The sequence below is a fragment of the Alosa alosa genome, chromosome 6 (genome assembly GCF_017589495.1).
Source record: "Alosa alosa isolate M-15738 ecotype Scorff River chromosome 6, AALO_Geno_1.1, whole genome shotgun sequence".
Taxonomy (NCBI): Eukaryota; Metazoa; Chordata; class Actinopteri; order Clupeiformes; family Clupeidae; genus Alosa; species Alosa alosa.
In genome coordinates, this window is record NC_063194.1 from 19,854,197 (window position 1) to 19,879,962 (window position 25,766).

The following is a 25,766-nucleotide window of genomic DNA, read 5'->3' on the forward strand; positions in this document are numbered from 1 at the left end:
ACACCTCGGTTAATTGGATGAGTCATAGTCATCAGCTTACATCAGCAAACGGCTCAACCGCAGGAGTGAAATGATGGGAAGGCAGCAGAGCCAAAGTCACAGTCAGACCGTTTTCACAAAGCTCTTTCAGTACAGAACCCTGCGTCATGTAACCAATAAATACAAGTTAGCAAATTACATATGCGACAACCATCCAGATCATTTGCCACAAAATCAAGTTATATCAAGCTTAATTAGCTGGACGTGCTTCCATTGCAAAGGGGGAAAATTAAGGAAAATTAGACTTTGAGACGTGCATCAGTTGCTGATCAGAATGTCAAGATAGAGATGCACTACAGCTTATGATTAAAGATGCTACCGAGACATTGCAACCCTTGGACGACCCCTAGTCTGGCTGTGTCTGGTGTCCCAGTGTGGAGCCAGGGTCTGTGCAGTGTCAGGGAAAACAGCTTTGATTTAAGGGGTTCCCCGAGCACTGTCACTCGGCATGGCCTTGAGCACGATCCCACCCAAGGTTCCACACACACACACACACACACACACATGCACAGCACAAAACAAAACCCGAAGCCCTGAGTGTGCTTCCTTCACCTCTTGGGGCCTGACGGGAATAAGTCATTCGTCATCAGAAAGCAAAGCCTGCGGAAGGCCCCAACAGCTCTCCCATTGATCTAACCTCAACAATGCGGAGGAAACAGTCCCCTGTATTTGTCTGTTCCCTTTCCCTCTTTGTTTATTTGAGTGTACCATAGATATTTCCAAGGCAGAGTGGCAAGAACGCGAGGGGGGTTTTTGTGAGAGGAACTTCCCCAGCTTTTGTCAGGGTCAACAGATCCAGTGGGTTGCAAGCACACTTCTCCCTTGTTTGATGTCCTGAGGATGTTGCAGGTGGTGGAGTTGGTTTGTTGTAGCCTTTTTTGTAATGTGCCTGGGAAGTCAACTTGCCTAGGCATAAGTCTATACTTGAATCACAACTAGTCATTTCCACTCAACTATGGGATCCAGGTAAACAAAAGTTTACTTTGAATTGTTATTACATTTATTACAATTCTTAGTAAATGGAGATATACGACACACAATTGTCTTGGCTTGATGTTATAGGTGTGAATTGCCTATTTTGTATACAATGTTTAGTAGCAGATTCAATATACAAAGCTATTTTTTACCAAAGCACTTTTGTAAAAGTACACTGCTTATAGGCGCCGACATGAATCCGGCAACACTTTCTCTAACATGGCCACGCACACCAGCGCCAAAATGTTCAACTGAAAAGCATTCGATAAACAATGGATTTTATTGAGTGACGCTGACAAAAAAAAGAACTAAACCGTAATATACAAGCGGTGGCCGTGGAAAGGCTCCGGCGGTGTTGTTTGGGGGTTGTACTGAAAACAGTGGAATCTAACTAATTGGACGTGAAAAGTGTTGGCGCCAATGTGCAGGATGTGCCTCATGTCGGCGCCAGTATGTGGTAGCCTTTAGCAACGTTAACACGCTGGAGAAATGTTTTCTCTACAAACCCCTTTAGTACTTACTTACTAGCGCTTTTAGAGTCTTGCCAGAGACCAAAAGTAAATAAATGAGGTTCAACTTGGGGCTCAAAAAGTGTCCACACTAGATATCATTGTCCTGGTAAACCTTTTTTAATGAGAATCTGGTGGACTCATCAGTGTGACAGTTTTAGAATGGTTTGTGTCAAGAATCTCTATTTGTAACTGAAAACTGAGATTTTTTCCTTCACAGACGTTTGATTAACTGACAATTGAAAGATCTGCCTGGAGTGAGGGAGGAGTTACCTTGCTCTGTGGGATTCACTCTGTAGGAATCAATTGCCTGGTTTTGTAACCTAATGTCAGCCACTAGGGAGGGAGACCATGAGAACCACGTCTGCTGGAGTAGAGTCTAGATTGCACAGTACAACTGCCAATGTATTTATCAGCAGTCAGAATTGCATTTACTCTCATGCCTCTGCAGCCACCTCCACCCCTGCTTCACGTTTCTCCCATCCCCAGTTTCCCCCATTCTTTCTCTTCATCGCTCATCACTTTCTGTCTTTCATTCCTCACCTTACTCTCTCTCTCTCTCTTTCTCTCTCCCTGCCACAGCGTTTTCATCTTTTCTCTCCCCCCCCTCCCTCTCTTTGCTGCTCTGGGTTGCTGTTATTTTTGAACACTTACATGTTTGCATGTCAGTCACTCAGGCCTCAGAGCTGGAATCACTCTTTTAAGAGCACAGGCTGCTCAGGCTCTCTGGGGAACGGGATGAAAAAGACTCTTTTTTTTTTTATATGTTTCTCTCTCTCTCTCTCCTCCCTCTCTCTCTCTCTCTCTCTCTCTCTCTCTCTCTCTCTTTCTCTCTTCCCTTCCTCTCTCCTCTCACTCTCTGCCTCCTATTTTTCTTTTGCAGCCCCTTTTTCAGGGCCTTTGATCGTTGGCTGGCTTCGTTATCATTCCATCAAGATGAGCTCACAGAATGCTGGCCTCAGCCCCAGACTGGAACCCAATGATCTGCACGCATTCCATATGAGTCTGTGTGGTGTGTGCAGGGAACACAATTAACTTTTTGGCCTACCAGTCAAAGTGGTTGGTAGATGAAAAAAAGTTACAGAACAGGCATAGTTTGTTACCTGCCAAGATTAAACAATGTTTTTCATAACATAATTAGCATGTATCAGTACATACGATTAACAGTGTGTAGTGGTCATTTCATAATGCACCACATGTAGAATGGATTTAAGAAAAGACAGTCAATATTTTTAATAGTCATTTACTTAGCCAATACTATCGTATCACCACACAATTCATACCTTTTAAACATCTAACAAATGTGCATATCTGAAAGCGGACTTTCATTATAGAGATAGATAGATAGATAGATAGATACTTTATTGATCCCCAGGGGAAATTCAAGGTCTCAGCAGCATACATACAACACAAACACATTCTTTAACAGCAGAAAGAGTAATTATAATATAAAAACACAAATAAGCAGTAAGGTCAGTAGAAGATAAAGAATATGCTAAATATACTAAAATACAAATTATACTAACACTTAATACAATATATAAAAATATACTAAAATACAAATTACAAAAATACAAATTATACTAACTAACACTTAATCTAAATCGATTCTAAAAACAGTATCCACATAGTGGTGATTAATAAATCAGTTATCATCATTATGGCAGTTATGGTGTTGGGAGAGTTTAGTGAGCTGCTGTACACTAATACTGCCTGAAGAGATGGAACCTGAGCTTTAAAGATTGCCATGGAGTTCTTGTGGGAGTGCAAACTGCCATGGCTCTCTAAAGCCTCAACTTTCACATTTATTCGGGGACACACAGGAGAGATGGTAACGTCTTTGTGCTGTTGGTAGGGGATTTCCCACAGTGGCCAATCAACAACCAAACCTGTTTAACATTACACCACAAGACGCCGGATACAATGGCAATGCGAAAATGCACAGTTGGCTTGGTGGCAGTTGTAGGCGCGCTGCATGTTGTACCCAGGATTCATAACGGCTCTCCATCATGGTACCACATGCGCTGCCAGTAGCCTGAATGCCCAAACTAAAGAACCAAAGCAAAAAAAGCAACCTTCATGCACAAGAAACAACAGCAGACCAGCCCAACCTTCCTTCATCGCTTTTTTCGCTAAATTAGGCCCTCCAGCAGTAGTTTTTGGTGTCCAAGACCCCCCCTCTCCACTCTCAACAAATTCTTTGGTCATTCCTCTTTGTTGCTGTGGCTGTCTATGATCCGATCAGCAATTATAACCAGACAAACTCTTGTGGCGGGCAACCACCAATACCAACAACTTATTCAGTCAATTCTCTTTGTTGCTGTGGACGTTTATGATCCAATCAGCTACATAACCAAACAAAACACTATTCCTTGATACAGGCACCAAAAAATACCAACCAATTCGTCAGTGAAGCCATTTTAACATGAGAACATCAAAGAGACAGACAACTAAAGTATTTATTAAAGATCTGCTCCCATATTTTGCACAGCAGAAAAGCGTAGTAATCACCATCATTGACCTGCCATTACAGAAATCTACACACTGCTAATTTTGTTTCCTGGAGGTGTGTGTTTATGTAGATGTTTTTGTGTGCAAGCATGTAAATATTTTGCTCAGGCTCCACCACACTCTGATTGCCTTACACAACAACCCCCCCACCCCACCCTTACACACACATGCATGCACGCACACACACATACTCATGTAGAGGATGTAACTCTAAATATACTCTGTATGTCCTCTTCCTCTTTTCATGCTCTTTCATGGGGTACTTCCAGCACAGCTAGAGTCCCGTGCGTTCTCTAATCTGTCTGCTGGGGCTGTGTGTCTGCTCTGGTGCGTCAGGCGGCCCAAGGAGAGGAGGAAGTTGCGTGTGGTTCAGGCAAATTTAAAAGGGGAAAAAAAGAATGTGAAAATGAATGGGACGTTTTTCAAAGAGAGGGCTGCGTCATTGAAGGGTGCATCTCCAGCAGTCTGAGCACAACAGAGGGATGGAGGGAGAGGGAAAGAAAGAGCGAGGGAGGGAGAGAGAGGGAGGGAGGGAGAGAGAAAGCAGAGAGGGAGCACCCCAGTGGAGTCCTGCTCTGCTACGTCGAGGCGTCTTGTGGCTTTTGTCAATTTTGGAAAATTGACCCTCCTGTCTGGCTTGTGGCTGGGCGGAAGCACCGTCAACCTCTCCTTAAAGTTTCTCTCTCTCTCTCTCTCTCTCACTCTCTCACTCACTCACTCATTCTCTCTTTCTCTCTCTCTCTCTCTCTCTCTCTCTCTCTTGTGCCTGCTTAGGGATGGGAAGATTTCCTCTGAGGCGAAGGCCCATCTTTAATTTGCAACTTCTCTCCATCCATTTCTCTGACCCCAAAAAAGCACACTATGTCCCACAAGGCGGTGCAGCTTCCCTTGTTGTGCTCTCTCTCTCTCTCTCTCTCTCTCTCTCTCTCTCTCTCTCTCTCTTCCTCTCCCTCACCTCGCTTATTCCTTTCTCTGTCTGGGGTCTCCTTCTCTCCTACAGCCCTTTCATTTCTCATATCTCATCTCTCCTCTGTCCGCAACCGCTAACACGCAAACATACAGGAACACACACAGAGAAGGAGACACTGCCACTTCACCGAGACTCCACACACACACACACACACACACACACACACACACACACACACACACACACAAAGAGAGAGGGAGAGGGAGAGAGAGAGAAGCACACCCTCTCCTTCTATGCCCTTGGTAACTCAGAGATCTGAAGAGGGGTCTGTGGTATTATCAGTAAACAGCACATCCTGTGATGCCACACGGAAGGTCATTGGTGTTGTCTATCCAACACTCTCTGCCAAAAACTGAATAGAGTAACTGATGGTGTCCTGAATGGGAATATAAAGATGTGTGCCTTCTCTCTCCCTCCTCCTCTACTCTCTCACACTCACTTTCTCTTTCTATGAACTGAGTGACTTGCCAAGTTGAGCAATACAAGGCTGCAACATTTGCTGCGAGTTGGAAGAATCCGAAAAGGGCAGAAGAAAGCTTTGCTGCTGTCCTTTGGCTGTTCTCTCTCTCTCCCTCTCTCTCTCTCTCTCTCTCTCTCTCTCTCTCTCTCTCTCTCTCTCTTTCTCTCTCTTTTTCTCTCTCTGTCTGTCTCTCTCTCTTTTCCTTGTGACATTGTTTTTCATTGCTTCAAACTTTTTGTCCCTTTTGTCTTCTCTTTGTGTGTGTCTTCCCATCAGAGCCAAGAGTTTGGTTTTGTGTCAGGGTTTGGCCCTAAAGGCATTCATGCTTTAGATTAATAATTACAGACTACAGAACACTGCAGTGGAAGAAGAAGAAGAAGAAAAAAAAAAAAAAAAAAAAACAATTTCGGGATGTTTTTATGTCAGACATGAGAGAGACCAAAATAACACAGAAGAAAGCCGGGCCGCGTAAGGAAAAGGAGAGAGAGGGGGGAGGAGAAGAAGCGTTCTTTCTTATTCCCTCCTTTTAAAGCTTACTTCCTTTCCTGTTATTTTCCTGTCTGCTGTGTTATTTTGCATATTGTTTTGGCTGCCGGTTTAATGATAATTATGATCAACAATAACAAGCACATGAAGGGGAATGGATGAAGGACGATAAGAGCCGGTGGAGGTTTTTCTGGCGCTGGCACAATAACCGCCTCATTGGCGTCCCCGTCATTGTCTTCTGTACGCTGATGTGTGTAATGAGGAGCCGTTTGAAGCTAAAACCCCCTGTCGTTCACGCTTATATAAATACCTCTCTCTCTCCCCCAAATGGAGGGGGGATGTGTCAACGCTTTAATCCGCAGAGCTGTTTGCTGTCTGCCGTCTTTGGACGTCGGTTTGTAGCGGGGACGTTCTTCACTCGCCCGGGCTTTGTCTGTGGGCCCGCAGTGAGTCCCTGCTGTCAATTAAAAAGAGTCCAGATTACACAAACCAAAGTGTGTGGGTGACATATTTATTTATTGTTGTGTGTGTGTGTTTGTTTTCTTCTTAATCTGGTATCTCTTTTGTATTTGGTGGAGGGGGTGGAGATGGGGGCTTTGTTCTGGAGCTGTCAGTCTTGAGCCCCTCTGCTGTCGACCTGTCTGTCGGTAGACAGCTCTTTCTGCCGCCTTTTTCCCCTCCTATCACTGTCAGACACACAGAGAGAGAAAGAGGAAGAGAGGAAGGGATACACATTGGGGGGTATTGGGAGTATTGTTTGTTGTTGACAGTGTGGGCTGCGTTTGTGTTGTAGCCTGTTTTTTTTTTTTTTTTATAAAGGCCAGCAGTGTGCTACATGACGTGCATGACGGTTGTCACTTGCTCACATGAAATGTCCCCGACCGATCAAAAATGTTCAGGAGGGAGCAATAAAATGGACTGTAACTTGTTTTCTTTCTACTTCCTGATTTTATTTTGTGTGTCACTAGGATTTGTTTCATGCAGACAGAGATTTGGCTTCATTCACCGTGGGTGAAGCTCCTGAAATATAATTTTGTGAGCTATTGCAATCGCATATTTTCCATTTAGTGTCTATAGATGCTCCTATGGGTGTGTATATGAACATGTATTTGTCTGATGTATCTTGGTGGTGTGTGTGTGTGTGTGTGTGTGTGCCTCCAGAGAGAGAGAGGAGCAGCTCAGCCGACTGCGGGAGGCCCAGAGGCAGCAGGCCCAGCAGACTGAGAGCGCAGTGGAGCACTTCAAGAGACAAGTGGAGCTCAGCTCTGAGAAGGCCTACGCAGACATGAGGCAACAGGTCAGAGACACACACACACACACACACACACACACAACACACACACACACACAACACACACAAACACACTCATACACAATCCTGCATGTGGATAAAACAAATACAGATGTCAATAAATGCATATATTTCAAATCAGGTCTCACTCACTCACTCACTAACTCAACCCACAGTTCAAAAACACCACATTCAAAATGTGCCTTTTTGCAACATCTGCATGCACCCACATAGTATGCACATCGCACAATAGGCACCATCCTCGACAGAAAATCATCTGAGAACATTCGCTCGCTGACACAGCAGAATTTTGAAGCGTGTCCCTTGTAAGCTCGAGGTGTGCAGCATTAGTATAGCATTTCATCACACTCACACAAAGGCGCTCATCGGCAAACAGACTTCCTGCTCCGTCTTTACAACCCCAGGGGCCTCCACATCTGTTTCGCCTGACCTCCCAGCGCGTCTCCTCCTTCCGCGGCTCTCATCTGCAGAAGAATGCGTGTCGTCCCGAGCGCGTCGCCGGCCGACCACGGCTCTACGCCAGCGTGACGCTGCACGCAGACCGCTAGAGCCGTCGGCAGAGACTGACTGGTCGTAAATAAGGTGACTCGCTAAGAAAAGAAAAATGAAAAAAAAAAGAAAGAAGGAAAGAGGCGGCCTCCGCACGTGTCTCGCAGACTTCCCAGCGCGGCGAGCCCGAACGTCGAGCCAAAGGAGGCTCCTGCCAGGGATTCAGAGAAAACGACACGCCGCTGTCAGATGCGCGGCCATCTATGCAGGAGGCACGTTCACTTGTCAGCCTCAGAAAGCGCTGTGGACTGGGGAGAGAGATGTAGGCTGGTGTGGCTAGAAGAGCAGCAGATATGGGATGCATTCACTTTTCTCCCACTGGTGTATTTGGCTGAAGGCATGCCCATTATTCACTGCACAATGCACTCTGCACAGACATATTCCTAATATTCTGACATTCCCACCATGCATGCACACATACACACATACACAAACACACAAAAACGCATTCACACGCACACACACACACACACATAGTACACACACCGGACCCACACAAAACACATTCACACACACACACACACACACACACAAACACACAAACACAAACACAAACACAAACACATTCACATGCACACACACACACACTCCTCAGCCTGCCACCTCACTCTAGAGAGCGGAACAGTGCAGCAAATGCACAGCCTTTGATCCAAAGACGGAGCAGATGACTGCAGGCCCCATCACTACTGTGTGTGTGTGTGTGTGTGTGTGTGTGCACAGATGCTACCAGCCCCGGCGACACAAGGCGCCACTGAGACGGGAAGGAGATTCCTTCCTCTCCCTCCTCCTCTTTTTTCTCCTCCTCCTCACCCCTCACCCTCCCATCTCTCTTTTCATCTTCATCCCTCGTTTCCCCACTTCCTGTCCTCCTCCTGTCCCCTTATTTCTGTCTTTCTCTCCTCCCTTTCTTTCATTCCACTCTTCCTCTTGGCCTCTCTCCTCCCACCTCTCTCTGATTCTCTCTCTCTGCTTCTCCCTCTGCGGAGCCCACAGTGGCTTTTCACTCTGCTTTCACACAAAGTGTGACCTGTTCTCATTAGAAACTCATAAACCTTTGTTATAATCAAGAGCATGGAGACTGCTTACATAAGAAGCTGTATGTTATTCTTGCAGAATTCCTGCACAGTTGATTTGTAACCTCATTAGAAGCTTGTTTTGTGGGTTGAGGTCATTATTTTTCTGAACTTTGTGCTACCATGTACCAATTTATAAATGTATTGATAGCTTTTGTCATATATACTGTATGCTATCAAATCAATATGACCATCATAGTATACATACAGTTCATATGAACTGAAATAATGTGGTTTGACAAAAGTTTGGATGAGGAGTTGTTGGAGTGAGTGACTCACACTCTCATAAGAGGGGGGTTTTGACCTTGCTCATCGTACATTTCAACAAGCCTGTTGTCAGTCTGTGTTTTTTTTCTCGCCTCTCCTCTCGGTCAATGATAGTTTGCCTTTCAACCGTGGTGCAATCACAACAAGCTCTTCAGTCGAGAGTCGCCATCATTAACGCTCACTGGCCTGTGTGGGATGCTGCCAACTCTGCTCTCTCTTTCTTTATCTCTCTCTCTCTCTCTCATTTTCCTTCTCTTGCTCCTCTCTCTCTCTCACTCTCTCTTTTATATATACAACAATTGGGTTCTACGGAACTATTTATTTGTTTCTGATTGGCCGAGAGACGTTCCATGAGTTGGAATATCCCTGGACATTTCAACTCAGACTTTGCACAGCTTATAATAAATCACTCCTCGATACAATGCAATACAAAAACCCGTTGGAGAGGGGTCTGGAATGTTGGTTACGTGGAAACCAAGACGCTGTCTATTGAAAATGGAACTATTTTTTGATGCGTAAACACAAAGTGAAACAAAGTCGAAACAAACATTTTTTAAACAATAATGGGGTGTTTTCAGATTATGGAAATAATTCCTTAATAATTCCATATAATTCCAGAATTCCAGAATTCCATAATGTTGCCTGCGCCACTCGGCCTCCGGCCTCGTGGCTACGGCCGAACAACACCCGTGGGAATACCCATTACCAATCCCACTCTCACTGCTAATATATATATATATATATATATATATATATATATATATATATATATATATATATATATATATATATATATATATATATATATATATATATATATATATCTGTCTTAGTCTCTCATCGTCTTTCCCTCTCTCATCTCTGTCTCTTTCTCTCTGACAGATCTCATGCTCATAAACATGTCTGTGGGTAGGTGGTCAGGGGTGTCCATCCTCTCTGACCTTCTGGAGGGTTTCAGCTCATCATGGGAGCTTGCACGTTCCTTCCTATATCATTAACACGCATGCACTCTCTCATTTGCGCTGTCTTGTAGTTGCCTCCTACACTTTTTCCTCAGCTGCTTCGCTTAATCCACCTTTCACTCTTCCACCTACTTCATATGCTCATTCTCTCTCTCTTTTCTCTTTCACTCTGTTTCTTTCTCTTTTAAGTTTTCACCTGCTGTTGCTTTGCCACTGGTGGAATGTACTGAAAACCTGGACTCAGGCGAGGTACAACCAAACTGTGTTGTAGCTAAAAAAGACAGCTCATTATTGTGCTATTTTTATTAGTATTATTTTTTTTTTATTATTAGACATTCAGGTTATTTCCTTTTATTTGCTCCAACAAAATTAACCTAATTTCCTGGATGATGAAGCAGTTGTTATTAATTAATTAGACATTGCTTGTGATTTTATAAAGATAGATACTTTATTGATCCCCAGGGGAAATTCAAGGTCTTCAAGGTCATAAACACGTATTATGAATTAAAGTAGCACAATGTAGGCATCGTCAACGTACTGCGTACCCATCTAGTGCTAAGGGTATACCGAACGTGTCTAGTACTGTAGAAAGGGGTCACATTCCTTTTCAGAACAACAAAGATACATAGTTTAATACCCATAGGGTTCCGAGCATGCATCATTATTGACGAAGCCTCAACTATTATAAGTCTGTGTATCATCAAAATTAGTTTGAAGCCATTTTAAGTTAAAACAGAAGTATGGTTGCCCTGACCTCACTTGGATGGAGATTAGAATCAGGATCGGCGTTAGGTAAGGTTAGTAATATGTCATTATATGCTATTACATTCGAAGTGTGCAGCAGAACGTGATAAGAACACATATTGGGGGATGTCTTTGTGATTGTTTGAGTTATTGTAGTGAATAATGGATTTCCCTTTCCTCTTTTTAGATGGAGAAGGTGGAGGCTGATCTGAACCAGTCCAAAGCAGTCCGAGAGGCGCAGGCCAAAGAGTTCGGCTATCAGCTGGAGGAGCTCAAGCAGCGAAATGAACAGCAGGTCAGTACCGCCTGTGTACCCGTATTGCATGTGTCAGTCTGTCCGTCTATTTGACAGGCTTATCTGCCCCGTGCTGTTATAATCAGTTGTATACATGCATAGCCCCTTTTTTCTCAGAGTATGACAACTGTAAGACAACTGTGATTTTTATTTATTGAGACAAGTGTTTGAGAGCATAAGGCAGTCTGATTTCAGTGCCTCACATCTGTGTGGTGGTGGATATGGCCAATTATCTCTGATTGTATGCCCATAAGGATATACTATTGGCCAGCCACATAATCATATGGATTCTAATCCTCATTTGATGCCATCATATCGCCTTTCCATCGCTTCCTACTGATTGGAAATCTAAAAGTCATTTTGTTCAATTTAAATCCCTCTGGTTGATAAAGAATCGTTCTCTTTTGTGTTGACTTCAATTAAACCGTTGAAATGCCCGTCAACTGATCCATCTGATAAGGCAGGAGAACGCGTCTCTACCCACCGAGCCTCTTAATTACTGTTCTCATGGTACAGTCTGTGAAAATCTTGCATATTTTCTAGAAAGGAGAAACCCATTTCTATGGAGCGTTGCTCATTTGTTCACATGTCATCCATAGAAATGGGCACATAACCTGAGATCTCTATCTGGGCCCCATTGATAGAGATAGATAGATAGATAGATACTTTATTGATCCCCAGGGGATATTCAAGAAAATATCCCATTGGTGATATCCTTTGGGCTACGAGTTGTCCATAAAATGTAGAGTATGTTTAAATGGCAGGGTGCCATTATTGTGTACAATACACACTGTTGTTTCTGTAATATTTGCCTCCAAATGCATCACAGCTTCCCGTTCCACATTCATAGCCACCCCATCCATTTAGCAAAGGATGAAAGACACCAGCCATGTGGATTGTGGCAAATTCTTTTGAAGGATTAGATTGAGTGTAGTTTTCATCCATGCTTACGGATTGCGATAATGAAGAATGCAGCATGGCAGATCAGTTTGCAGAGTGGATAATTCTGCCAACTGAGTGCCAATTAAGTTTTCAAATTGTTTTTCTGTCCTTGGACTGGATTTTCAGCCACACATAGTTTGTTTACAGATAAGAAGGCGTAATAATGTACAAGTACATTCATATTTCTTTCCATACGTGCTGGAGGCATATGATCATAATATCCCAGTCAGCAACCAAAGGCACAAGTGTCTCATAATAGCTGAGTGTTGTATACCCAGAAGCAGAAGCACTTCTAAGGCTGATTTTAAATGTAATTATTGTAAATTGAATAGATTAAAACATGTCTAAAACTAGCTGTCTACATAGCTAAACATGTAGACAGCTAGTAGCCAGCAGACTTGTTTTTATCAACACCAACAGCCATATAGTTGGAACTGATAAAAGCTACCTGCCATGCTAATTGGTAAATTTGGCAATATATTTACTGATGTTGAGCTGTAAAAGTCTTAACTCTTCACTGGACTTTTGACCCAACAAACCTGTGGGTTGTATAGTATAGCATAGCTTAGTGTAGTCTGTAAATTAAGTGACCCAACAAACCCTTCTCTCCATGAAGGCATTTTCAATTTTGCTGTTACATTAGTCGGTAGTGTGAAGAAAAAAAATCCCTCATATCAATAAGTTGGAACTTGTTTGATTTGACTGACATGAACAGTGTCTTTGTATTTTGGCACGTACATTGATCAAAGGGGCTGTGTAAGTAATTTTTTGAGTACCCATTGAAATCCACCATTACAATGAAGAACACAGGGTGAAGAGCTCCAGATAAAGAATTAAATAAAAAATTTGTTTTGTGTCTTCCACAAGAGTGGAAGCAAAGTCTACTAGAAGGTCAGGTTCAGCCATTCTTCTGGACACAAAGGGGTCATGAGCCAGACATCAACGCCAGGGTCACCCGGAGACCAGCCTTTAAATGAGCAGCTTGTTGCCTAGTGACCCTGCTGCCACTGTGACATCATGCCAGGCTCCCAGCTCTTTTCATTCTGAAGAGAGGTTAGAGGTCACAGGCAGATATGGGGGTGCTCAGCATTAGAACATGCAGATATCCAACCGAGGGTCCAAATTCTCTCTCTCTCTCTCTCTCTCTCTCTCTCTCTCTCTCCCCAGCTCTCTCTTGCTCCCTCACACACACATTGCAGACTCCCTCCCTGTCCCTCTCATGGCTCTTAGTTCACTCACACTCACACAAAAGAGCCTGTCATCCCTCCTGTACTTGAAGAAGCAGAGAAAAAGACCTCAAACAAACCTCCCGCTCTCTCTCTCTACACACACATACACACACACCCTCACCCCTGCGGAGTTCATGCTGCCCCTCTCCTTCTGCTCATTTTTTCTCATTCTTTCATCCCTACTCTGTCTCTCTCTCTGTCTTTTTCTCGCTTTCACTCACCAGTCTGTGCTCCCTCCCTCTGTGATGATTGTATCCCAGCCCAGCACTGACATTCCCATTGCTGCCCTGTCGCTTTAAGATGTCTGCCACCCCATAAGCTCTCACTACTGGTGTTGCTCTGACGCCACCGAACTCATGCTGTTTCCATTGCTCTCCTCTCCCTCTCACTACAGCATCCCTTCTTTCCAGTGTCAATCTGCATTAATGGGGACCTGTTCTGCCAACACGGACTTCACATACATACACCAATAGTGATCATTTTCAAAAAAAATCACGGCACTATGGGAATGTGATCACGTAAGTTACGCTTAAGGTTTTTCTGAGAGATGAGCGGCTTCGTGGGAATTGGTAGGTGGGGCTGAGAAATCGCTTGTGGCTAACTTGAGCTAGGTTGGTTAGCTGTTCGCACTGTCGTCAAGACTCAAGTAGAGTACTGCGAAGACAAGTCAGGAGTCCAGAAATTTATTCACTCAAATTTGTAAACGGCTGTCATAAAAAGTGGGTGGAGTTAGTCGATCTACCCACAAATCACCGCTGACTGCTTGAAGTGTCATTATTACTGTTCTCTGTGTTCGCACATGCTTCCTTTGGTCAGTGCAGAGGCAGCACGCAAGCGTGACCAATAGAAATGGTCTTGTACAGCTTTAACACAGTTAAGGCTAGGGCCAGGGTTTCCTAACCTGCTGCATTTGCAACATTCTGAGAGTGCTAGCTTTTCCTAATGGCTAACCTGGATATTTGTTTTTACTCGAGCACACGTTCCCTTTTTTTGCTCCTGGCAACCTTCGACGTGAAGAAAACCCTCCGATTTCAGACCTCGGCGCATCTGCCATCAAACTGAAGGGTGGGAAAGGGGGAAACCATGCCTCCCCGGCATATTTTTGGCCAGCGTTCCCTTCATGGCCTTCTCTTGCATCTCTCTGGGGTATGTCTGGCTTCCTGAAGGACCTCCCTATTCACCACCTGCTCTGAATAGCCACCAGAGCAGCCTCTTGCTGTCAGGCCCAGGTAGGGTGCCACCACGAGCATTGTAGTGGGATTAGCATCAAAGTGGCAGAGGACCGGGCCCTGCCGAGCCGGCTGGTGGGGGGTGTGGTGGGGGTGGTGGTTTGGGGGACCGGTGGAGGTCAGCAAACCCTGCCTGCAAAGAGGGGCGACTGAGGGGGCAGTGCAGGGAGTGGGAGCCCTGGGAAAACGGCTATGGCTCGATCTCATCACCAGCCCTGAGAGTGTGGAGCACAGCAGGCAGAAAGACAGCGGGAGAGAAGGACAAACTCTTTTCGCCTTTTGTTTGTTCATTTCTGTGTTTCTGTTTTTATCTTCTTTCTCCTTTTCTTGCTCTTTTTGTTCATTTACGGTCGCTTTTGTGGATTACAGTTCAGTTAGGGAGAGAGGTAGCGGTTTATAGTTTTTTTGTTGTTGTTTCTTTCAGTATTTTTTTGTATTTCAAAGTTTACGTTCATTGTAATGTCATTTTCAAACATACGAATCGCAAAAAGTATGGATGTTAGTCATTTTTGAGTAGAGAAAGATAGATCTCTGTTACGCTAAATCATGAAGGCAAGTGTATGTTTTGAAGTATCTGTATTTTAGAGCATTTTGGTATCTCTTCGATTTCAGGTATAGCACACGTTGTCACATTTTGACGTTTTATATTATATCATATTGAAGTCAAGAATGCCGTTGTCATTAAAGTTACATGTTTTTCTCCAGTGGGGTAAAATATGTAGTAGCGAATATTTTCCACTATTCCAGCTGTATAGCTTCATAGCAGCAGTGGGAGGGACGACTCGTGCGCCCCTCTTAGCTGGCCTAGTCCATCCTGGTCTTTTAGGATGGCAGCATTGGCGAGTGGACAGCTGCTAGCGAGAGGGAGAAGCGTACAGTCATCATGAACAGAAACAGTGGGGAGGGGAGGAACAGCATGAGGTCATTGTGATGTAAAAGCGTAATATCAAGATCTTGTTATGTTGTGAGGCGGAGAAATAATAAAAGAGAGGGGAAAAAAACTTTTTTTTTCCTGCTGTGCTTTGGACAAGTTGTCATGACGACAGGGATGTTCTGTCTGATGAAGTCTTGTTGCCTCCTTTTTGTCCAATCAGATGGTGGAGCTGAGACTGCAGCACGAGCAGGAGAGGACGCACGTCCTCCAGCAGCATAATGCCGAGAAGGACAGCTTGGTCCAAGAGCACCAGCGGGAGATCCAGAGTCTGGAGGAGCAGGCACGGGCCGCCGTGACCCAGTACCAACGCAGCACACAGGAATGGAGGAAGCGCGACGGACAGGTAGGGGATCGCGACAGCACGTACGCTTTTTCGCTTTGACGACTTTTGTCGGTAACAATATTTGTATTGTTATATTTGTATCGCTTTTTGAACGCTCTGAAATGAATTCTCACACGTAAGTGTTTGAGTTATTTTCTTATATTTGAATTAAAAAGATTTTTAAGAACTTTTTTCCTCACGGAAACAAAAAGCGTTATTTCTTTACCGCGCAGTACGTTTGGACAAAACTCTGAAATGTCATTTCGCGTCAAAGAAATTCTTAACAGTGGAAACTTTTTTTGTATCTTTTTTTTTTTTTTTCTTTTAAAAATCTTTTCTCACATTTCATTTTGTCTCAGTGGGGTATAGCACTAGAGCTGAAAAGCCCCAGATGCTGAAAGGGCAGGTTACCACAGGAGAGCGAGCGCCGAGCAATTCTGGCCTTTTATTCCCCTCCCTGGGTTGCATTTCTCTTTTCTTTGGCCCCCGTTGTTGGGCTGGGGCAGGGGCAGGGGCTGAGCCGTGTGCCCACACCCTGATGCTCCAGCACTGGGGATCGGCGGTGGGGCCCCGGGCTGCCGGACTCGGCTGGATAAGCTCTCCGCTCTGCAGGTAGTCGTCGCCTGCCGCAGCTTCGTCGCCAGTTAGTACGCTGCTCCTGCCGCAAGCCCTTCCGCGTATACAGTGATGAATTACAACTGTCCCAATTTTGCAAAAAGAAAAAAAAAAGAATATCAATTTAGATCACTCTTGCCCCTTCTCTCTTCTTTTTGTCTCTTTTTGTCTATTGCCTGTTCCGCCAAATCCCCTTTTTACTTCACCTCCACTGGAATCGCATTCAGTCTGGCTGCTGGTGGGGTCTCAGTGGGAAGCCGCTTGACAGGCTAGCCCCCAACTGTGGGTGGATTTGACTCTTCAAACCCCAAATGAAATGTAAATTGTCGGCATAGCGGGAAAGGGGTCTGCTGGTGCTTCGCTTGAGAAGCAAGCCTAGCCGCTGTAGCTCTTGTACCATGGGGCATATACATGTGTCAGGTAGCACATACCCTAAAGCAGGTCAACCATCACCTTCTGCCACCATCGTAGGTGTATTAGGATCCAGTTAGGCATTGTGTAAAGTAATTTGTATATCTAAGTCTATAATGATTTCTAAGTTTATAATGATTACATGACTAGTGCCATGTTAAGAGTAATAATTATGTTTATAATGTGGTTATTGATTTCTAATAATTAAGCAAACTGTTTACATAAAACCTTTTTTTTTTTCAAAGTTCTGCCATTTCAGTACAGTGGCTTAAGTAAAAGTAAAAGATGAAGGCTTTGATGTTTTTGACATATATGTTGGATTAAATGAGTATGGATCACAAATTGAGCCTCTCTACCAAACCCTACAGACTGGCTTGTTCGCTCTGTCCAGCGTATATGAAGTGGCTGAACAACAGGAGTCCGTGCTGGCCCGCCACTATCACAACGTCTAGTCTTCCATCACGTCTGGAGAAACACAAATGAGCAACTTGCCTTTTCTCCTGGGAGCTCTGTCTGTGGTTTGGCTACTGTGGATTTCAGCTTGGAATTGGACTGATGATGTGATTGCAGTCAATCAACCACTGAACCGTAACACCCCCTCGCTCCATGAGGGTGAGAAGTGCAGGAAGCACTACAGCTGGAAGCCTCCCCTCCCACACAGACCCAACATGAGAGGTTGCCCTGTCCATCATTGCACAAGACTGAATGCTGCATGGAATAATTTCTGATGTTACTTAGCTTCAAAAGGCAAGGAATTCCTTTTAACCTAGACCCACGTTCAAAACAAGGCAGTGATCATCCATTCTGTGTTTTGGTAAAAAAAGAAGGCGCTAACTGTGTGTGTGTGTGTGTGTGTGTGTGTGTGTGTGTGTGTGTGTGTGTGTGTGTGTGTGTGTGTGTGTGTGTGTGTGTGTGTGTGTGTGTGTGTGTGTGTGTGAGAAAGAGAGGCTGAGCTCAGGATGGGTGTAGGAAAAACAAAGAAGAGAGAACAGAACTCTCCACACCAAGCACATTTTAAAAGTCAAGGCAGTATCAAAACTCCAGGATTGAAACCAGTTTCATCATATTTTGATGGAGCCAGATCAGAGCCTCTGTCTGCCTTGATGCACCTCAAACTGAGTTTGACAGTTGAGATGGAGTTTGTGAGGCCAAAGGGGAGGGCACGTCTGAAGCCTCCTACCTGGACACAGAAATCATCCAAGCCCTGGACTTTGCGAGATAAGACAGCCCAGAAGTGCACTTCTGGACACTCTGACATAAACCTAATTTCTCCCCTTCCGTGAAGTGGAGGGAGAAGCAGTCGAGCATGAGGAAGGCTCTCAAAGGTAGAAGTCAGCTGGTTTTCTGGAGAGGGTTTCTGGGCCACGAGTGGGAAGAAAAAGGTCAGTAACCCTGGCCAGCCACCTCCTGCATGTGCTCAGTGGAGGAGTTGGAAGCGGTTGATACAAGCAATATTTATTTATATACTTGAAAGAAGGCTTTGGACAAAAGGGTTGGAAAGGAGGTTGGCCGCTGGCTTCTCGCTTGGAGATGTTGGGGAAAAAAAGGGTGCTCTGTAGAGGGAGAGCATGCAAGGTTTGCGGATGTCCATCTCTCTCACACACACACACACACACACACACACACACATACACACGCACATAAACAGACAGACACATTGAAGATGAGTCACTCTGGACTCATCCCGTTGATGTGGTCAGCTAGCCTAGCGGGAGATCAAGCCGTAGCGGATGGCGCTGGATGAGGAGGCGGCAAGTGAGCTGCGTGGTGCCCACCCATCCAAACGCACAGGGCCCTTTTGTTCTCGGGGCTCCAGGCTTTGTTTTTGTCTGCGTGCATCGGCCCTCCTTCCACACCGACGGCAGCCTGCCCTCGCACCCGAGCCAAGGAGCTCAGCTGTTGCACGTGACAGGACAGTGCTCCTCTTTGTTCTCCGGCGAGGAGGACGGACCAAAACATACCTGCGCCCCTCTGGTTTAGCAAGCACCGTCTTCCCGCTATCGCAGTGTTGGCCAAGTGGCTCCATTTGTTTTATCCTTGACCTTGTTTTCCTTTCTCCCTGACTATCTGACTATGCAGACGTTAGCCATTGTGGGATAGTGTTTCTGGAGCTACAGCTGTGATATCTGTTTCCAGCCGTTATTCCGGGCAGTGCAGAGCTTTTATTGATTGCCGTCTTTAGTTTCTGCAGTTATTATTGAACACACACAAAGGGAAGCAGTCTGAATCAGATTCTCAAGGATCAAGTCTGGAATGGATGTTTTTTTTCTCTCTCTCCCTGAACCTAAAGCTGCTGTTTGTTTTTCTTTTTTTTCTGTTGAGGGGGCAGTTGAAGGGGGTGGGGGGTAGTTACCATCCCTTAGGCTCAACCCCCTGCATGGGTACTGTGTGAAGATGAAAGGGATAATGGGCGAGGGTGGTGTCGGCGGTCCACACTGGAGGTCTCTCTCTCTCCTTCGACCCTGGCTGGCTCTTTATAAAGAGATTCGACCATTAGATACTCTGTAGTTCGCCTTAAAACAACAGCTCATTCAAAGATTTAAAAGGATTCAAAAGATGCAGTGGTTTTCCTCTGTGTTGTCCTTTGTAGATATTTTGAGCTATTTGCACTGGCTCTGTGTCTGACCCAAGTGATGGGGCTTCCCTCTGCAACTGTTCCTCCTTTAACTCACACTAGAATGGAAGCATGTGGAAGAATGGAAGATGTGTTTATTTTTGTACTCTCTTAGCCTCTGTAAAGTCAGTATGTTTGCATGGATGCAATAGCCTGGTTAAGGTCACAAGTTCAACTAAGAAACTAGACCAAACTAAGATGTCTATAGAGTTGTTTAAATAAATAGTCAATGTAAACTGACATATTTGACTAGACAACAATGCGTTGTCTTATAGGAAGAGCAACAGAAATGGGATAGAAACCCTGATCGTGGGTCTGGAGAGATCTAAGCATACACATTTGTTTTTCAGTTAATATGGGTGTGACCAAATTCACCCTGAATCACAAGTGTTAATGTAGTAGAGTTTAGTCTGATTCTGTCGTGGATGGGCTGATATCAGATAAGTGGTTTGCACTGTGAAGGTAAACATAGTCAGTGTTTCAGATATGTTGTTTCATGTTTTTTCCCTACCGCCTGAATGCTGAAACATAGTAATGCTGTTTGCAGTGTCATCCTGTATGGAGGAGATGTAAGCTATTTTATATGCTGCCACTCAAATCTCCAGTATGACATTTTCTATTCTCCAACTTCATTTGAAATTTAGTTCTTTCTTTATCCTTCGACCACTTGATTTTTCTCTTTTATCTTTGATGAATTTTGTATTTTCCTAACTAATATATCAGAGATCAAACAGCATGGTGGAGAATCAGAGATCCTCAGACCCTCCCCCCCTCCTCCACCCTCTCTTTGCTGCTGTGATTGGCAAATTAATGACGTTGTCAAACTCAAATCTCTGGGTAAGAGATTAGTGGCCAGTGAAGCAGAAGTTGTGGCATGACGGTACGAGAGTGAAGCAGGCTGTAATCAGAGCCCCTTGGCTCTGATGCACAGGGCACAGGCCGGAGGAATCTGTGAGCCATGTCTCCAGTAAGCGGATTGTCCCAACCACAGCTTCTCATGCTAGACATGACAAACTGTTTCTGTCAGTACTTTGCTGTGACGTGCACAATTCTGACGCACCAGCACTCATTGCATGGATACAGAAGATGGAGTACCTGGAACCTGTAAAAAGGATGTCGAAACAAGTAGTGAAAGAAATTCGACTGTAGTTCGACTGGCTCTATGACTAAAATGTGAGTTGTTTGTGTAACACACTGTTTGGTTCCAAGTCTTTGTGTCGACTTTTGCTCTTTTTCTAGGCTTTGACCATCAACATTTGTTTGGTGTTGCTGAGTCTACTTTTAGTCCTGTTGACAAAAAAAATGCATAATGTGTTTGACCCTAAGCGGGGGGAAAAAAGTGGAGGAAGAGAAAAAGAAAAAAGCTTCCTCAAACCACTGCCTCTCCACGGCCCATTGTTTCAATCAGAGCTGAGCCTTTCATGTGGGACAGAAATGGCGTGTCAGACCACGGCTGTCCACAGACCCAGCTGTGCTCGGCAGAGGGGATTTATGTGTTGATGAGGTTGGAACTCAATAAAGGCAGCACAGTTCAGTGGGGGAAGAAAGCGTCAAGCTTTTTCGCTCCCTGCACCAACTTCCCCCAACCTCACTCAAATGCCAATATTTCCATCGGTCTTATGAAGCAAATGGCTCAGAGTGTTTGGCCTGAAAACATCCACCCAACTGCCCCCCCCCCCCCCAATCCTCTCACCAAGTACACCACCACCACCCCACCCATCCCTTAAAGAGATGCTAATGAGCTGTGCGAGAGCTGATACCAGGCCTCGGCTGCGGCTCTTTCATGTGTGGGCACCGGCAGGGCCTTTCATGCCGCACTGGGCTAGAACACAGACAGAGAGAGAGGGAGGGAGGAACGTGCCACAAGATATGCGGCTGCCGCCAGCTATTAGCATTCCCCATGCCATGTGTGTCACTGCAGCGAGTGCAGTCGCTGGCACTCTGGCTGTGGATTTGCTTGTTTGCATAGTGGGCTGTTTATGTGTTTGCTACTTCATAATACCCAAGATCTATTCAAGCACAAACAGGTATCACATCAGGTTACGTTTGTATTTGGTCTTACTTCTTGATAAGACCGTGATCATGATTATTTATTGTAGCGGGCATGATGGGTCTTAGTTATTTGTATTTAGCTGTGGTCAGAAGTGATGGTTTCTTGGTGTTTTACTGTATGCCCCCAACATTGTCTTCAAGGCAGCGCTGCCTGGAAGGCGCTAGGGTTAGGCATGGGTTAAGGTTAGGGTTGGGGTTAGGTTAAGGATTAGGTGCCTTTAAGTCGACTGTGGCAGCGCTGCCTGGAAGACAACATTGGGGGCATAAAACACCATCAAGCGAAGTGATGTGTGGTGCTTGAGGCTTCTACTCTTGGCAAGCAACACAGGCATGGTCAATGCTACCTTCCATCTACAACGCCTAAGGATTACCCAACGCTGACGAGCCCTTGAACAAAGTTTGGATTTTACATCATGTGTTGCACTGTATAAGACCAAACCCTACATCCCATGTCCGTGGAAACATGGACGGATTATGAACTTTCGGGCCCCTGGGCCCAGATGTATTAAGGGCCCCCCACTAATTGTCGCATATGTGGAAGGGAGGTTTGGGTGTCCTCCCTCAGAAATGTTTTAATTTGTTTGATGTGATTTCCTGTATTCTGGTGCATTTTGGGGATGGCCAATACTAAATTCATTCAGATTCATAGCCTACATTCTGATGTGTTGATATTGATTTCATGCAAAGGCTTGGGCTTCAGGGCCCCCTGACCCCTTGGGCCCCCGGGCCTGGTAGGCCTGTGCAGTAATCCATCTCTGCGTGGAAATAAGCTGAAATTGATTATGTCAAAGCACACCAGAAAGTTCAGTGTTGTTATGTTAAGGCTCTCAATCAGAGCCTGAATATCTCCTCTTCTCTCAATTTCAACTCTAAATTATCTGGGCAAATGTAGAAGGTCAAAGCAGATGGAAGGGTGTGCATTACATTCAAACACCAAGCACAGCACAGAAGAGACTTTAAGATCAAATAGCCTTTAGCCACTGGCCAACAGACAAGAGTCTGCTTGAGACCTGTATAAGTATCACCAGTGAAGCACTCACCACTCACTCCTCTCATTAGAAAAAACCTTCTCTAGTAGCTCTGAGGACATCTCGTAGGTCATCTCAGATCTGAGACGCTGGGGGTGCTGGTGAATCCCACTCTGCTGTCATAAGATTGGCTGCTCTCCAGGTGCTCATGCAGTCTGTCCTGCAAGTGAAGCTGATGAGGATGATTGCTGGAGTGGTTTCCTGCTGGCTTCTTTCCACTGGATTTGCATTCAGAACTTGTGGTGTGCATAGAGGCGGGACGAGGAGTCCAACACAACCTGATTTCATCCTCTGTCAAGATTCCAAGAAGTAATTCAGTAATTCATGAAAAAAAAAAGATTTTTTCTTCTTCACATAAATCAAAAAGGGACTACAGTGTACTGCCCATATATGTGTGCTCTAGCTGTGTCTGTCAACCATACCCTCAAGCCCAGCATCCTCATGCCTCGTGCATTCTGTGTACCCTGTCACTACTGCGCCGTGGTTGCACACGTGTGTAGATAGATAGATAGATAGATACTTTATTGATCCCCAAGGGGATATTCAAGGGTCTCAGTAGTATACAGACATCACACACAACATGCACTTACAGCAGAAATGGTAATAAGTATAAACATATAACTAAACTCCACTGTACAATAAAGACAGTAGAAGATAAGAAAGATAAGAAAACTAACAAAACTAAATACTAAATAAACTATATAAATTAAATTAAGAAAGTCCAGTGTGCTTGAGGGTGATCAAGTGTATTCACACCAGTAACTTCTCTGATGCAGGACTGCTGAGGAGCTGCTGCTATCTTTTGTTGTTTCTTTTCACAGGACCACTTCTGACTAGGGCTGTCACTTTACATTCGAAAATCGATTGCACAATCGATTGGACCAACCAACACAAGTTTCGAAAACTCAAATAGGGAATCGATTTTAATCATATATGTACACTATTCATTTTAAACGAATTAAACAAATAAAAAAGATAGATGTAACAAAACTCACAAACAAGCAGAAAAATAAAATAAACAATTCCGAAGTGCAGTAAGCATTGCGAAAGCTAAAAAGAAAATTCCCACCAATTTTACGCACCGGAAACAGCTGTTTCAATCGGCTGCTGTGTTGCTCGTGTTTTGCCAAAAAATGGAGGACAACGCGATCAACCTGTGCGACATGAGAGACGAGTGATAGGCCCTAATAACTTGAGGAATTCGATGTGGAAGCACTTCGGGGTTTGGGTATATCAAACTATGGAGTTCTACATAGGCGAAATTTGTTTGACATTTCTAATCGTAAACACAGACACAGCTACGTTAAAGCCTGCTGTAATGATTTTCACTGATATTATGGCAGTCCACTCTGCTTATTGTTTTTTGAGAATGTTGCACTCCTGTTTGTCATTGTGCACGAAACTTCTCGCCAATAAATCATCAGAAATATTGCTGGCTTGTGCGTCTACAAGCGCCCTCTTTACGTTCGTCCTAATGCCTGTTAGTTGTTTGTGGATTGGCCTATATTTGGCGTTTAAAATGGAAACGTCTTTAGACATGAAAAATCGATTTTACAATCGATTCAATGAACACTTATGTCTCAAAAATCGAACAGGATTTTTTCACAAAAGTGACAGCCCTACTTCTGACACACTTGCCTCTTGCGTCAAAAATAGCCACCTCCTTTGTTCTCTAGCTGGCTATATTAGCATCACTGGAAATGAGGACTACCCTCAATGAACTTCCAAGAATAAATAAAGGTTGAATGAATGAATGAATGTCTTGTGGTTTCAGTGCCTGAGACACACGTCTCACGGAGGCAGTTTGAAAGCTCTAACCTTTGAACATGGGCACCGAAACGAGAACGAGCAGATAACACAGCCGTACCCATACTGTACCCATACACCATGCATCTGGTGTGAACGAGGCATTATAGGTCTGATGGCATTTTCACAATTCTTGACAGCAGATGGTAAACTGTGTCCCACTCTAGCCCTCTTCCGGCTTTAGGACTCCTCAAATGTCTAAGACAATTCATTATGTTGGATCTACTTGTGATTATTGGTCATTGTATTGGACCTACTTGTGATTACTGGTCATTGTGCTGGATCTACTTGTGATTACTGGTCATTGTATTGGATTTACTTGTGATTATTTGTCATTGTATTGGATCTACTTGTGATTACTTGTCATTGTGTTGGATATCCTTTTGATTACTGGTCATTATGGATCACTAAGGGCCTTATAACAAGTGACAAATCTACATTCTGGCCTACAGTACCCAGACATGAGGACACCGTTCACAGGGAACCTGTAGGAGATCTTACTGTAAATGCACTACCCTATCTCAAACTGAGCCACTGCTCCTGTGCATACAGTGACTGAATGTACACAGAGAATGTGCTAATGGACTGATCCAAGTGTATTATGTTGTTTGCCATCTGGCTTAGTTTGGTTTCTTGCAAACATCAAAAGACTATTTTATTTCAGTAATAGCTCTGTAGGATTGGCGTGGCTTAATTTTTCCCTTTGATGCAATTCCTTCCAAATTGTTTTTCTTTCTTGATTTGGTTTACCGTCTGTTTTGGTATTAATGTTGCATCGGGGAAGCTAAGAGATCTGAGGCTTCCAGCATCAAGCTAATTAGCTTAATTCTTTAATTATAAACAGACAGCACACACCTGGCTAGACAACAGCAGAACAGAGTATCCCTTTCATTTGTGGTATAGTTCTGTACAATGAAGAATTAGTCCCCTTCGTCCGGTTGAAGAGTGTGTTATAGATGGAACTTCCTAGGGGCTAGTAGAGTAGCAGGCAGTGATGCTCTCTGGGCCTCTTGGTGTGGGGGGGCCCTCCACCGCTCCACTAGAGAGAGAGAGAGAGAGAGAGAGAGAGTCAGGAGAGGCAGAGTAGGAGGTGGAGAGTGAGAATGAGAGAGAGTTTGTGACTAAGTGTTTGTATGACATGCCTTTGAAGTGTTGCTGCTGCTTCTTCTGCTGCTGGTGAATTACCCCAAGTGCCTGCCACTGAGAGAGTTTGTTTCCTGTCTGACTGCCACTAGAGGCCCCGATAGACAGCCCAGGCCGCCTACCCTCATTTGCCCTGGGATCAGAGGAAGGCAGAGCACTCCCTGGCACTCAGGAGCCCTGAGCTCTGTGCCACTGGTCTGGGATCAGCCGTGACATGCCTCGAGTCAGCACCCATCAGGCTGCAGATCATACGTTTTTCTATGTCAGCGTGTCCTGCATTGAATACTCT

At 44.6% G+C, this 25,766-nt stretch overlaps 1 protein-coding gene across 2 annotated transcripts in view; it reads left to right on the forward strand.

Moving 5' to 3' along the window:
* cep112 (centrosomal protein 112) overlaps positions 1-25,766 on the forward strand; it is a 110,012-nt gene that overhangs the window by 39,748 nt on the left and 44,498 nt on the right. For both annotated transcript variants that reach the window (XM_048245230.1, XM_048245229.1), the window contains exons 17-19: positions 7,112-7,247; positions 11,045-11,152; positions 15,647-15,829. In XM_048245230.1, the coding sequence (XP_048101187.1) occupies positions 7,112-7,247; positions 11,045-11,152; positions 15,647-15,829 (427 nt within the window). The remainder of the gene's footprint in view (positions 1-7,111; positions 7,248-11,044; positions 11,153-15,646; positions 15,830-25,766) is intronic.